The sequence below is a fragment of the Rhinoderma darwinii genome, chromosome 6, assembly GCF_050947455.1.
Source record: "Rhinoderma darwinii isolate aRhiDar2 chromosome 6, aRhiDar2.hap1, whole genome shotgun sequence".
NCBI classification, from domain to species: Eukaryota; Metazoa; Chordata; class Amphibia; order Anura; family Rhinodermatidae; genus Rhinoderma; species Rhinoderma darwinii.
The window spans coordinates 32,246,002-32,259,455 of NC_134692.1; the positions used below are offsets into that span (position 1 = coordinate 32,246,002).

Genomic DNA, 13,454 nt, shown 5'->3' on the forward strand with positions numbered 1-13,454 from the left:
GGGAAGCTCCAGACAGCGATGTCCGAGTATTCCCCAGAGTCCCGGAGCAGAGCCTGTACTAGCGCTCTGCTTGGGACTCCGCTCTGGGGAAGACCCTGACAACACTGTCCATACATGGACAGCGATGTCAGGGAATTTCACAGAGTGCCGAAGCAGAGCCTATACTAGCACTCTGCACGGGACTCAGGCTCTGGGGAAGCCACAGACACCGCTGTCAATATGAGGACAGCGATGTCCGGGTATTCCCCAGAGTCCCGGAGCAGAGCCTGTACTAGCGCTCTGCTTGGGACTCCGCTCTGGGGAAGACCCTGACAACACTGTCCATACATGGACAGCGATGTCAGGGAATTCCACAGAGTGCCGAAGCAGAGCCGATACTAGCGCTCTGCACGGGACTCTAGCTCTGGCGAAGCCCCAGACATCGCTGTCCATATGTGGACAGCGATGTCAGGGAATTCCACAGAGTCCTGGAGTAGAGCCTGTACTAGCGCCTCTGTGTCCCGCGGGCCGCAGAAGACTGCCACAGGGGCCGCATGTGGCCCGCGGGCCGCGTGCTTGAGGCCCCTGCTGTAGCGTGATACTGTCAGCGATGGTTGGAGACTGTCAGTATTTAGGGACACAGCCCTTTGACAATGGGAATTGTAACACCTAATTGTCAATGCTCGCACAGAAAGGGGGGCCCAAGTTTGGGGAACTGCCCAGGGCCTATGGTCTCTTTAATCCGCCACTGGTGACACAGCACATGTTCTTGTTGGGTGCTGCATCGCATACAACATCCTGACGTTTCCCGGTGTCAGGACCTTGTATATGCCAAAGAGCAGACCTTAGCCGGGGTCTGATGTGGCAATCTGAGGGGATATGGGTGGCACCCCCACAGTCCCGCTTCCCCTCTGGGCGGTACCTCCACAGACCCGCTTCTCCTCTGGGCCCGGTCACGGTCTCATCCCGTGACCATGATCGAAACGGCACTGGCTATCGCACTAGGGTCCAGGTCATCCAAAATACACCTCTAACAACGCAGTTTAGTAAATAAATCATGCAATATAATTGGCTACTGTGTTCAACTGCCCCAGTTTCCCTTTGCATCAATTAATAGTTTATTATACATTTATTTTGACACTACACCCCACCGACTTTTTTTTATTTCTGTAAATGAGGAGCAAAGTGCCGGAAAAACAAATGTTCAGACAATGTGCGTAAAACTTGTCCCCATCGTGAATAATGCTTTGATATCTTCCCCGTAAACCAGCACCCGTTGTGACTTACGCCCATATCCACAGTAAAATGGCTCCTGTACTACAGACGTACAGGAAGCTTTCTCTTTCGCCCTCTAGTTTTTACTATACCGTTCTCCTGTCATCTCATGAGGATGACGTAATTTCATATGCGCGATTGGTGTTTTGGTCTCCATCGTTCGCCGTAGAGCATCAGTCATTCGCAGTGTATGTGGCCGGTGTCGGGCGGGGTGCACTGGCAGACAGGGCGGTGACGCATTTGGACCCATTGGGGAGTAGAGAGGTTGGTTATTCGGTGGGTATGGATTGTGGTGGGGATATACACCTGAGGGCATCAGACTGATAACAATGGGGCCTACTGGTTGTCATTGTTACAGTCATTCCCCCAGCCTGTGGGCGGGCTGCTGGATGCAGGAGAGCCGGGTGTAGCAGCACTGCTGTGGACGTCTGTGGTCTATTCTGGATTATTCTACTGATATTTATGTTCTTTGTGTATACAGTTCCAGGGACTACAAGTACCAGCATGGCCTGACAGCGATTATCCTCCACCTGCTGTACAGCTGTGCTGCCAATAATGCTGCGACTTGTCATTCTGATACATATGTTACCTTCCATGTTGTCATTTCTTGTCTATATCTGTTTCTGGGAAAGCTGGGTGATTTCCAATATGGCCGTTACTACACGGTGACTTTGGCTGCGACACAGGTCGCAAAGCCGGAGATGGCTGCATTATCGCAGTGTCGCGCTGGCTGCATCACAGTAATAAAAGTGACCGTGACAAACGCAAGAAATCTTAACTTGATGGATTTCTTGCGACTCGTGTTACGGTCATGGCCACCTGTGGGTTGCAACCCGGCCACGTTCACTTTTATCACTGCGATGCAGCCAGCACAAGACAGCGCAACGCGTGTCGCGGCCAAAGTTGCCGTGTAGCCCTAGCCTTTCGCCATCGCAGATACCTAAATTACAAAGCTGACTGGTTTTATAGTGATACCGTCCACGTATTGCGGCTTCACTGGGCAGCTTTGATATTTAGTAATACTAGAAAGCTGCGTATGGCCTAGTTCACGCCGAAGTTTTTGTCAGGCAGAAAAAATCTGCCTTAAAATTACTTAAGAATTTTTGAGGCAGATTTTGAAATGCCAGGGTTTTTTGTAGGTGTTTTTTTTACTCTTCTTCTTTTTTTTCAGGCTGTTTTAATTAAATGCAAAAATTGCGTCACAAACGCTCCAAACGAGCGGAGCATATTTTTCTACCTCCCGTTGATTTCACTCGAGGTTTAGAGGTGGAAACCGCTCCAAGGTGCATGACGCTTTATTTTTTTGGTGCTAATTCCAACGCGATTTTTGCATCAAAATCAGCGCCAAAATCTCTTTAGGAGGAATAATATTATCGGCGATATTTGTTGTTCCCCGGAAACCGCTATAACCAAGAAATTGGCGAATAGAATTCTTATTTACCTGAAGATTTTGGTGCTTGTATACGTAGCGATAGTGTGCCAGGCGGTTTAACTGAACTTAAATTACCATGGTTTTCTGTTGACATTAAGGCTTCGTTCACATCTGCGTCAGGGTTCCGATGTTCCGTCGGAACGGAGCCCTCACTGACACAAACTGAATCCATAGATTTCCGTTTCCATCACCATTGATTTCAATGGTGACGGATCCGGTGCCGATGGTTTCAGTTTGTCTCCGTTGTGCAAGGTTTCCGTCATTTTGACCGGATGAATACCGTAGTCGACTGCTGTATTCATCCCGTAAAAACGACGGAACCCTTGCACAACGGAGACAAACTGAAACCATTGGCACCGGATCTGTCACCATTGATATCAATTGTGATGGAAACGGAAATCTATGGATTCAGTTTGTGTCAGTCAGGGCTCTGCTCCGAAGGAAAGCTCAGTCGAAACGGAGCCCTGACGCAGATGTGAAGGAAACCTTCGCTGCACAGATTTTACAGGTGAAACATGAGAAAAAAAATAATTGAAAGACCGTAGTTATATGCATAAAAAAAGCATGTGGTTGCTTTAAGATGGACGTGATACAGGTAAATTTTGTGGCCATATTACGGATGCAACAGCCGGAACTCCCGTGGTTCATTAGAACCGGAGTTAGCGCACCATTGGCATCTTTAGTGCTCTAACGGCGGCTCTGATAAACTGTGCGTGGTCTGAGTGAGGCGTCTCTAATATGGCCGAATAAAAGCCTGTATTGCACTTGTCCTAAAGCAGCCATAGGGTTCCTTTAAATTCTGAAATATGTTCAATACACCTGAATAGAATCTGGAAAAAAAATAAAAATCCCACGCACATCCTTCAGAAACATTCTCATTCAGATGTATGGGGTTTTTTTCCGCACAAGTTTCTTCAAGGAACCTGCCAGGTGTAAACATGCCCTAAGGAGCCCCACACACGAGCGTGTTCAGTCTGTGATATACAGTCCACATGTCGGCCGCATTTCCCGGATCGAACACACTGTGGGAGCCGGGCTCCTAGCATCATAATTATCTATGACGCTAGGAGTCCCTGCCTCGCTGCGGGACAACTATCCCTTACTGTAATCATGTTTTCAATATGAGACAGTTATCTCGCAGTGACATCTAGCGTCATAGATAACTATGATGCTAGGAGCCCGGCTCCCTCAGTGTGTTCGGTCCGGGAAATGCGGCCGACATACGGACCGTATATCACAGACTGAACACGCTCGTGTGAATCCGGCCTTAGGGTGAGGCCACATGTAGTAGTTGCTGTCATAAAACGCATGCAGTTTTACCACAATGATGATGCAAACGGAAGCGAAGGTTTCCGTTTGACTTTCCGTTGAGGGGTTCCACGACGGAAACCTCCGACGAACCCTAAACGGAAAGCGAACGCTGATGTGAACCAACCCTAACATCCATGTGCTTGGCCAGAGATCAGTTTTCCTCTTTACATGACTGATGTTCTAGTAAAACACAGTTGTTAAAAGAAATAAAAATAAAAAATGCATCTGGAACACATTCACTTATTCAAAACTAATGATGTGTGTAAAATTTGACAACAATTATTTGTGCACATTATGACAGGATTTGTCTTTTCCCGCAGATTAAATATTGAAGTCCTTCATTTGCTTTCTGGAGGATTGGAAGGTGAGTGTTACTTGTGTGTGAAATAGTATTTGAGCAAGATTTTAGAGTTTCAAGTTGGACCCTAATTGGGGTTGTTTTACAGCCGCGGACATTTAAAAGTTTATGTAACGTTGTTGTCAATTTTAGGTCTGTTTTGCTTGTTTGTTGTTGCTGGTGTCACCCATGAACATTGGAGGAGATTAGGGTTCTCTTCACATTTGCGTTGTGGCTTCCATTATGAATGTGAGCCACAACGCTGTACTGTATTGCTTGATCTGAATGGCCCCTATTTACTTATTATCCGGTTCCTCTGAGTTTTGCTGTAGTTTTTGTTTTGACATAAAAATAGCACTGCTCAGATGTGACTGAGGCTCAAAACGGCAGTCTGAACATAGCCTAAGGGCTCATTCAGACGAGCGTATGTGTAGTCCGTGTGACGGCCATTAAAATAACGGCCGTCAAATGGACTCATGTACTTAAATGGGGCCGTTCAAACGTCTGTTGTTTCAATGGAGCGTATAAAGGGTCCGTGAAAAAATAGGACCTGTCTTATTTTACCGCATGCAGAAAAAAACAGGAAAAGTTCATGCGGTTATTGGATGACGTCGCCAGGCAAAATAGGAAGGGTGTACCGTCTAAATTCAAACATTATACTGACCTGATGAAGGGACCGGTACGGTCTCGAAACGCGTAGTCCACACGAATAAAGAGAGATTTACTGCATCAGTTCCTATTTTGCCTGGCGCCATCTCCCAATAACTGCATGAACTTTTCCTGCATCAAATTTTATCCCTGTGTTATAGTCGTCTTTCTAGGGCTCGCAGTAGGAGGCTGCCGGCACACATCGCTACACCGCTACAATACAGATCCACGACCGCTGCTCCCTCTGATGTGATGCCTATAACCAGAGAACAGACGGGTTGCTGGGTCCTGTGGTACCAGATGATAAGGATCATTGTACCTTGAACGACACTGTCCTTGAGGAGCTCCATTTTTTTCCCTATCTTCTCGTATTTTACTTTGTGTCACTCATTTTATGCCAACGCGCCCCTCATTTGTGCACCTCGGACATGAAAAACTGCAGGTTAGCTACGCTCGTCTGAATATAGCCTAATACTGATATTCTGTCCAAATGATGCACCAGTCCTTCCTTCAGGTCAGCGTGCTCCATATTCCTCAACGGGAGGCACACTGTGTTGAAGAATATGGTGCAGTCTTAAAACAACCCCATGTCTGACCTGGCGCTGTTTCCTGCCATTTTTCTTATCAGAAAGAAATGAATCGCAAGGAGTAAAGTCCTGATTAAATTTCCCAACACATTCAGATTTGTCTGGAAAAAGTGGCACAGGGGCTTATAAATATGACGCATGGCACTTTTTAACAAGATCTCCTTATCTTGTGATCTATGCGAGTGCATTCTGCACACACGTTCACTATTGTAGGATAACGCAGCCATACAGAAGAACATGTCAATATTAAATCTTTGCAAGGACATATTTCCGATCTCCATGTGTGATGTTGAACTCTGAAGGATATTTTGCAAAGTTGCTTCATTTTATTATTTTAGATGCATTGGAGCAATAATGATTGTCCCGTAGTGTGGGTTTGTTAAATTACTTGTCATATCTAGAGCAGACATTTGGCCATCGGCAGTTTTAACACGATCAGAGCTTGTATTATACATTGAGGTTAAATGTTCTGTCCTATAAATGGAAGGATTAGGTCAGTTCCCATTTAATGTACTGTTTGGTACATACCCTGAATGCTTTTCTTCTTTCCTCATCGTCTGGCCACTTAAAGCTGTAATTATTGTCTAGCTATAAAAAAAAAATAAAAAAAAAAAAATGGTTCCTTTTGAAGATTCACCTTCCATCCTGTCTACTAGATAATGTGCCACTGGCACTGTCAAGTTGTGATGACTTTCCAGTAAGACGTTCTTTGATGTTTCTTGCATAAAACGGCTTTTCTTCCACCGGCTGTATTTTAACATAAGTTTTGTATCATGCAACTTTAGTGTATTTCCAGAAATGATACCGGTCAGGGAATGTGTCTACATGTGTTTGTAACGCCGAAAATAAAATAGAAATATTAGTAGTGTATTCTAGAGCACATGGCAGGATTACGGTTATATAGTACCTCTGTGTGCCTCCGTATACTGGAGATATTCTCCCCTAGAAGGATTGCATCTAGGGAAGAATACAGTGCCACACAATATGTTTGGCTATATTACGACAGAAAAAGCCTCCGTGTGAAATGGGAGGCATACGGAGATACAGTAGAGGCCTCTTTCGCCTCTATTGCAGCCCTATTAATTACGGCTCTGTACATAACGGGCTGTAATACACCAGTGTGCGTGTACCAGGGGGGCTTACTGTAGAGGCGTTTCCTTTTCTTGGTTCACAAAATGCACGATCTCGTTCTCTTCAATAAAGTCTATTTTTTATTTATTTATTTTTTTCACATCTTGGGTTATCATAAGATTTGATGACATTCTACAGTAGTGTAGAAAGGCAGCTTTGTTAGACACTCAATGCTCTCCTTTGTGTTTGGCGTATACAGCTGTAAGTGTAGACAGGGCGCCATGTAAGTAAACTCAGGATCTAAACTCAGTAACTTTTTCGAATTCTCCTGATATTGGGCTGTTCTGCGTACACATAAAAGCCAGTTTTACAGAAGTATCCCCCTTCCTCCTTCCTGTGCGCAGGTACTAGATGCTCTGGTCCAAATAAATGTTCTGCTTGATTCTCCTAATATGTGGACAGACCAGATTGTGTTCCTCTTATGAGCCGTCACTGACATTATACCACATGCAATATCTGAACCATTCAAATCAACCTGGACTTTTACTTGTTTCTTTACATGAAACGTTTGTTATGTCATATGTCATGGATCAGTGGGGGTCCGGGCGCTGAGACCCCCCCACTGTTGCTGAAACGAAGGTGCAGAAGGTGCTGAGCGCTTTGCTCCTTTGGCTGTGATCAGCCCTCCATGGCAAGCTGAAGGCGGCTCTCGTAGATGTTCTATGATCTGCAGCCTGACCGGGAGCGCCGATCACAGCCAAAGTAGCAAAACGCTCAGCTGAGGGCTTCTGCACCTTTGTTTCAGCAACGGTGGGGGAACTTGGCACCTAGACCCTAACCGATTCAGACCTTTGATATGTTTCTATGACATATCAAAAATTTGATGAAAGTGTAGTTCCTATTTAAATATGCCATTCTTCAATTCATATCATAAGTAGCGACTTATAGAGGCTGTCCCATTAAGTCCACCGCTGTCTGTGCCCTGTTAGGGCGTTCAATGCCGCACTTCCGCAGACAGCTGGTTACTCTGGGTTTCAGCTGGCGAACCCTCGGTCATTAACTAATCGCTGGTGCATCCTTATTGAGCAGAGGGTTTTCCAGATAGCTAATTTCCCTTCATCTACAGAGACTTCAATTGGTTGAAGGAAAAAACTTCTTTAAAAAGGCACTTCACTTTGAACAAACTTTTCATAAATTAATAGTACAAGCGAATATAATAAACTTTTTTATAAATATTTTATAATAGAAAAATGCATCTTCAAGCTTATCAGGCTCCCTCCTCTAACTGTTTAATCATCCCCGAGTTTACTGCTAAATCTGTCTCCTCAAGACAAACTACAGCTTACTGAGGGATCAGGTTACAGCTGCCCATAGAAGTCTATCAAGAGGGGAGAAGGGAGCAGAATGAGAGCAAGAGCGAGGCAGAGAGACACATGCTGCTGCAGCTTCTAGTAAGTGTTATATCTCACCTCACATCTCATTTACAGCTACACTGCTCATTACTGCTGTATAATCTCCTCCATGATACTGCTGTTTCTGAGGGTGTTCTACAAAGAGATAAGAGAGCAGAATATTTTCTTCTCTATGTGCAGTGTATGTCAGATATGATAGCAGTTAGGCTCCACCAACTATCTTCGGGAAAACTGAAAATTAGAGTCTGCAGAGGAGAAAACTGCAAAAATTGCATGTATAAGTCCTATAATGGTCAGACAGTGTTATTCCTCATGTACATACATATGACCGCTTATTCTGAAAAGTCACCTGAAACGACGCGTACGCTTTCAATTTATTTGCCCTGTTCAGCCTTTTGATTTTGCAAGGATAAAATATTGCTTGTTTTTGTTAGGGAGGACCTGTATTTTATTGTACTGGGGACAGAAACTTAGAATAAACTGTGTTGGTTTCACTAAAAGCAGCAAATCTCTTCCCATTTTTATGAAGTTCTTTGTGGCCTCGTCTGCAGATTAAGGGTGTCTACATAGGAGAGCTGACGTGTTCTGACAGAAGGCTTGGCAGTGAGATGCTGCGTCGTTTAATAGGCTTGTGTGTTGCTGTGATCTCTATTAGCCGGATAACCTGGCAGCTATTTTTTTGGACTCTTTTTCCAAGCTGTGTGTGCAGTGACATTTCCAGCCTTGTACTCGAGCGTCTCTGCCTTATGTGCAGAGATGACTGCTGTTTTTTTTGTGAATTCTGAAAGGATACAGCTTTTTCCCAGCACGTTTCTAAATAGATTTAGGGTAACATTTTACTTTGCAAGAATGTACCCTTTAGGGTATGTTCACACGGCGGGGGTCCGTAACGGCTGAAATTACGGGGATGTTTCAGCCTGAAAACATCCCCGTAATTTCAGCCGTACCGGCATGTGCAGGCGCTTGAACGCCGCGTCAATTACGGCCGTAATTAGCGCTGCTATTCATTGGAGTCAATGAATAGCGGCTCCAATTACGGCCAAAGAAGTGACAGGTCACTTCTTTGACGCGGGCGTCTATTTGCGCGCCGTCATTTGACAGCGGCGCGTAAATATACGCCTCGTGTGAACAGACAAACGTCTGCCCATTGCTTTCAATGGGCAGATGTTTGTCAGCGCTATTGAGGCGCTATTTTCGGGCGTAATTCGGGGCAAAAACGCCCGATTTACGTCCGTAAATAGGCCGTGTGAACATACCCTTACACTGTTTTCTATGATGGAATAGATTATACTATAGGTAATAGAGGTGACGTAAAAGGTGATATATACCATCTGTGACTTAGGATCTGTTTGTTACACTTTTTGGGTTTAGATTCGGCATATACTCTAGGATAGTCTCCCAACATAAAACCTTGGCGTATACAACTGTGTACCATAAATTTGCATATGTCGTCCATAGGCTCCCACGTTAAACCTATAGTGCACATATATGTGATAGTGACATAATCCAGTCAGAGCGCAGCCTTTTTTTCTTAAACTTTGCTCTATGATTGGTTTCTGTAGACAACAAGGCCGTTTCCTTTTTCTGAAAGAAATGATTAGGCCCCCATTCGCACACTGCAGAAATTGCACGGTTTTAAAAATTTGCCGTATTTCTTATATGTCACGGATTTATTTAACATTTTTGCCATGGATTTCACCCATTATAATGAAAAAGGTGAAACTGCAGCAAAATACGTCTGAGACACATGTAGATTTTGCTGCAAATTTAAAGTCTATTTCTGCAGTGGAAATTTTCTGCTGCTTATAAACATGGTGTTGGTGTTGGTGAGTTACTTTACCATGTGTGCCCATTCTGTTTGCCAAAATATGGGCCTTCATTGTCTATTATTGGGAGTAGTGGTATATATCTAGTAAAACCTATGAGAATTTTTAGACAGAATATGGTACCAGCTATATACTGTATGTTAGTGTTTCAGGTGAATCTTCACAGTGATCAATTCATTATCTTCTAAGTATGTGGGGATCGTTCTATAAATGACCCTTGACTTCTCTGAGGACCCCTGGATCTTTCCCCAGCAGACAAGCCCCCTTTTATAATTATACTTACTACAGGGCAATAGCCCACCTAGGCCTTCACTGTACGACTAGACTTTCTCCCTCTTCGTATTGCCCTGACACCTGTTGGTTCTCGACACTTTACTGGTTGTATGATTGGTTTGTTATTGCACTTATTCAACACATCATGTTTAACCAGTTACATTTGTTTTTTCTTTACCTTTAGGCTTGGGTTACATGACGTCTTTTTTGTAGCCTGACTTTCAAATTTTAACTATCGAACAGCTGCAGTCTACAAGAGTGAATTGGATTGCATGCATCCTCTAGACTGCAGCTGTAGTTCAGTAGTTAAAATTTGAGTCTCCATGTAGCCCCAGCCTTATTGAGAGCTCGTGTCTCACCGGATTTATATATATATTTTTTGCATTACTCTAGTTCTGAACTTTGATACTTTACGATTCTCCTGACGTTACTTTGTGTTACTCCTGTTGTTTTCTTTGTTACCAGAGCAGCTGATTCCACTTATCCAGCATTCCCAAACTAATATATCCCAATAAGGTGTAATTCACATAACCGTGTTCGGTCTGTGATATACGGTCCGCATGTCGGCCGCGTTTCCTGGACCGAACACCTTTCAGGGAGCGAGGCTCCTGGCATCATAGTTATGTATGATGCTGTGAGTCACTGCCTCTCCGTGGGACTACTGTCCCATACTGAAAACATGTTTCAGTACGGGACCGTATTACTGCGGGGAGGCAGAGACACCTAGCGTCATACAGAACTATGATGCCAGGAGCCTCGCTCCCTGAAAGGTGTTCGGTCCAGGAAACACGGCCGACATGCAAACTTATATCACGGATCAAACACTGTCGTGTGAATAAGGCCTTAAGCTAATGTCCCCAACTTTTTTATTACCTCAAGTACTGCTTTCAGATATAAGACGTATATAGATATATAAAACCGCTGGAACTCTGCACTCGACGAGGTACAGGTATTTACTCTGGTTAATCCGTAGCAATAATTCATTATGACTTGTGTCTTATCTCACATTTCAGCATTTTACAATGTTCTTCTCAATCATCCAGGTTCATCATCATCATGTCTGACAAAAGTGAACTCAAAGCGGAGTTGGAGAGAAAGAAACAGCGTTTGGCTCAGATAAGAGAAGAGAAAAAAAGGAAAGAAGAGGAAAAGAAAAAGAAGGAGGTAATGCATTTCTACTATATCGTTTCTCCTTACTAAATCATCTTGAAAGTTTTCTACGTCAGATGTCTTTTTCTGCAGGTCATGTTGGTGCGCCGCTGTTGTATCCAACTCCTTTTTACTGCCTTTACTTATCTGTAAGATAGGGGTCCCTGTAGTCAGACTATACAGTTTGTAGTCTGTAACCATGGAGACACATGGCCTGAATAGATGGGTGATTACCCACAGATTGCATGTGGTCTCGAGCCACCAGTTGCCCACCCCTGGTTTAAACAGACTAATTTAGATTGATATTTGTCTAATTGATTTGACCTTTTCTACTCACTTCCGCAAAAACAATTAGTTACAGCATGTCCTCAAGTGAGATTGTGCCTGGAAAATAATGGTGTGGGTGTGGAACATATGAGTAGGTGGTAAAAGAAACAGCCTAAGCATTCAATGTGCGACAATAGAAATGCATTAATACAGAAAATGCACATAGTTATAGCTGCCAGGCTTCTAGATTGTACAGTATTGTATCGATCTCTTGCTTTTATTGTTATATATTTCATATGATGGTTGTACACTAAGAACCAATTGTATACTGCATAGTTGGAAATGTTAGGCTTTGGTCCTCCAGGGTAGTAGTCATAGTTGCTCAGAAACTAACTCTAGGACCGTCAATAAATATGCGAAAAGTATTTACAAAAATATCAAGATACCAGCAAAAAAGTTTACATTATTTTGCATGCAATTTTATTGTAACATTTTTTTGAATAATAAGTTATTATATGGACAAAGTCACAAGTTTCATTGTTTTACTACTAAGCTGTAATTATTGATGCCTCCAGCAGGGGGTGCCAAACACTTAACATTTGATAAAACACAAACAATGATTGTCATAATATTCATATCGATCATTAAATAACTTGCAAAATACCCATGACAATGTAAAGTATTCTAGACACTGCTCTTCCCCTCTTTACCAAACTTTTGGAAGTGGGATTATTTATCGTATTTTCATATACCGTAACTTAATTTAATCAACTGGAAATGAAAGGGTCTGGACAAAATAAATTGCACAGAAAAATTCTTTAAGGCATATGTAGCAAGTTCATTTTATTTTCGGCTGTATAGTACAGGTTAGACGTTTAAATTGGTCAAGTTTTAGTAATCCAGTCCACCAGGGGAAGAATAAATGCATGTTTTAGATAGAGCACTTGTTATAGTCTATGAACATTTGCCATTTTTTCTGTTAGACTGATCAGAAGAAGGATGTTGCCCCTCCACAAGAAGAGTCTGACTTGGAGAAGAAGAGAAGAGAAGCTGAAGCCTTACTCCAGAGCATGGGAATCACCTCTGAGCCCCCGCTGGGTAAGGACCCTAAAACTTACACGTGACTGCATGCTCACTTGCATGCTTGCTTGCTTGCTTCATGGTAATGCTGCCTGCACAAACTTCATACAGTACCTGCCCTACCTTGATTAAAATGCAAAATAAACTTCAATAAAACATTACATTGCAGTATATAGCTCAGCCAGTACATTGTCATGATTATGATCTAATCACAATCCCTTAAGGTTTAATATAAAAGACTGCCTACCTTTCCCAGAAATTAAGGGTTAATAGTAGTTATCATTGTCAGACATGAAATCAAAGCAACTGTGTATTTTATAATGTTATCAGAGAAGTTTCACTTGTATCTTTTTTTATTAAATCTGTACTAAAGTAATATTCCTTTAATAGAGCAGTAACAAAGTTGTCCCTTTCTAGTGCTGAAATTAAATAGGACCCCAATAACAAAAATATCTCGCCTGTAAATTCTGTTTAACCTTGATAATAGATGATTATAGTCGCTTTCTGGGTCACCACCAATATGGCCGCCATTGTTGCTCCCACCCTGCTTTTACTAAGGTCCTGAATCACCAATTGGCCCAATTTGAAACTCCCCCCCACCCCCCAACACGACTATGTCACTGTGTGGCAAGACATATTTTCTGGGAAAAATATAGAATTAAATGGGTTTTGGGAAGTATACCGACCCCTGGGACTCCCACTGATAGGCAGAAGAAGGGGCCACGGGTGCTCTCTGCAATACAGCGGCCCCTTAAATGCTTATCCGGGCACAACGACTTGTCCATATCTGCAGTTGTGCCTGGTACT

At 43.3% G+C, this 13,454-nt stretch overlaps 1 protein-coding gene across 9 annotated transcripts in view; it reads left to right on the top strand.

Annotated features, from left to right (window-relative positions):
- Positions 1–1,383: 1,383 nt before the first annotated feature.
- DYNC1I2 (dynein cytoplasmic 1 intermediate chain 2) overlaps positions 1,384–13,454 on the top strand; it is an 80,468-nt gene continuing 68,397 nt past the window's right edge. For 3 of the 9 annotated variants that reach the window (XM_075829448.1, XM_075829449.1, XM_075829451.1), the window contains exons 1-4: positions 1,386–1,530; positions 4,318–4,361; positions 11,195–11,315; positions 12,551–12,665. In XM_075829448.1, coding sequence (XP_075685563.1) covers positions 11,208–11,315; positions 12,551–12,665 — 223 coding nt within the window. In that variant the 5' untranslated portion in view covers positions 1,386–1,530; positions 4,318–4,361; positions 11,195–11,207. Of the gene's footprint in view, positions 1,531–4,317; positions 4,364–11,194; positions 11,316–12,550; positions 12,666–13,454 lie in introns of all 9 variants that reach the window. The other 6 variants (XM_075829446.1, XM_075829450.1, XM_075829443.1 and 3 more) reach the window with 5 other exon arrangements.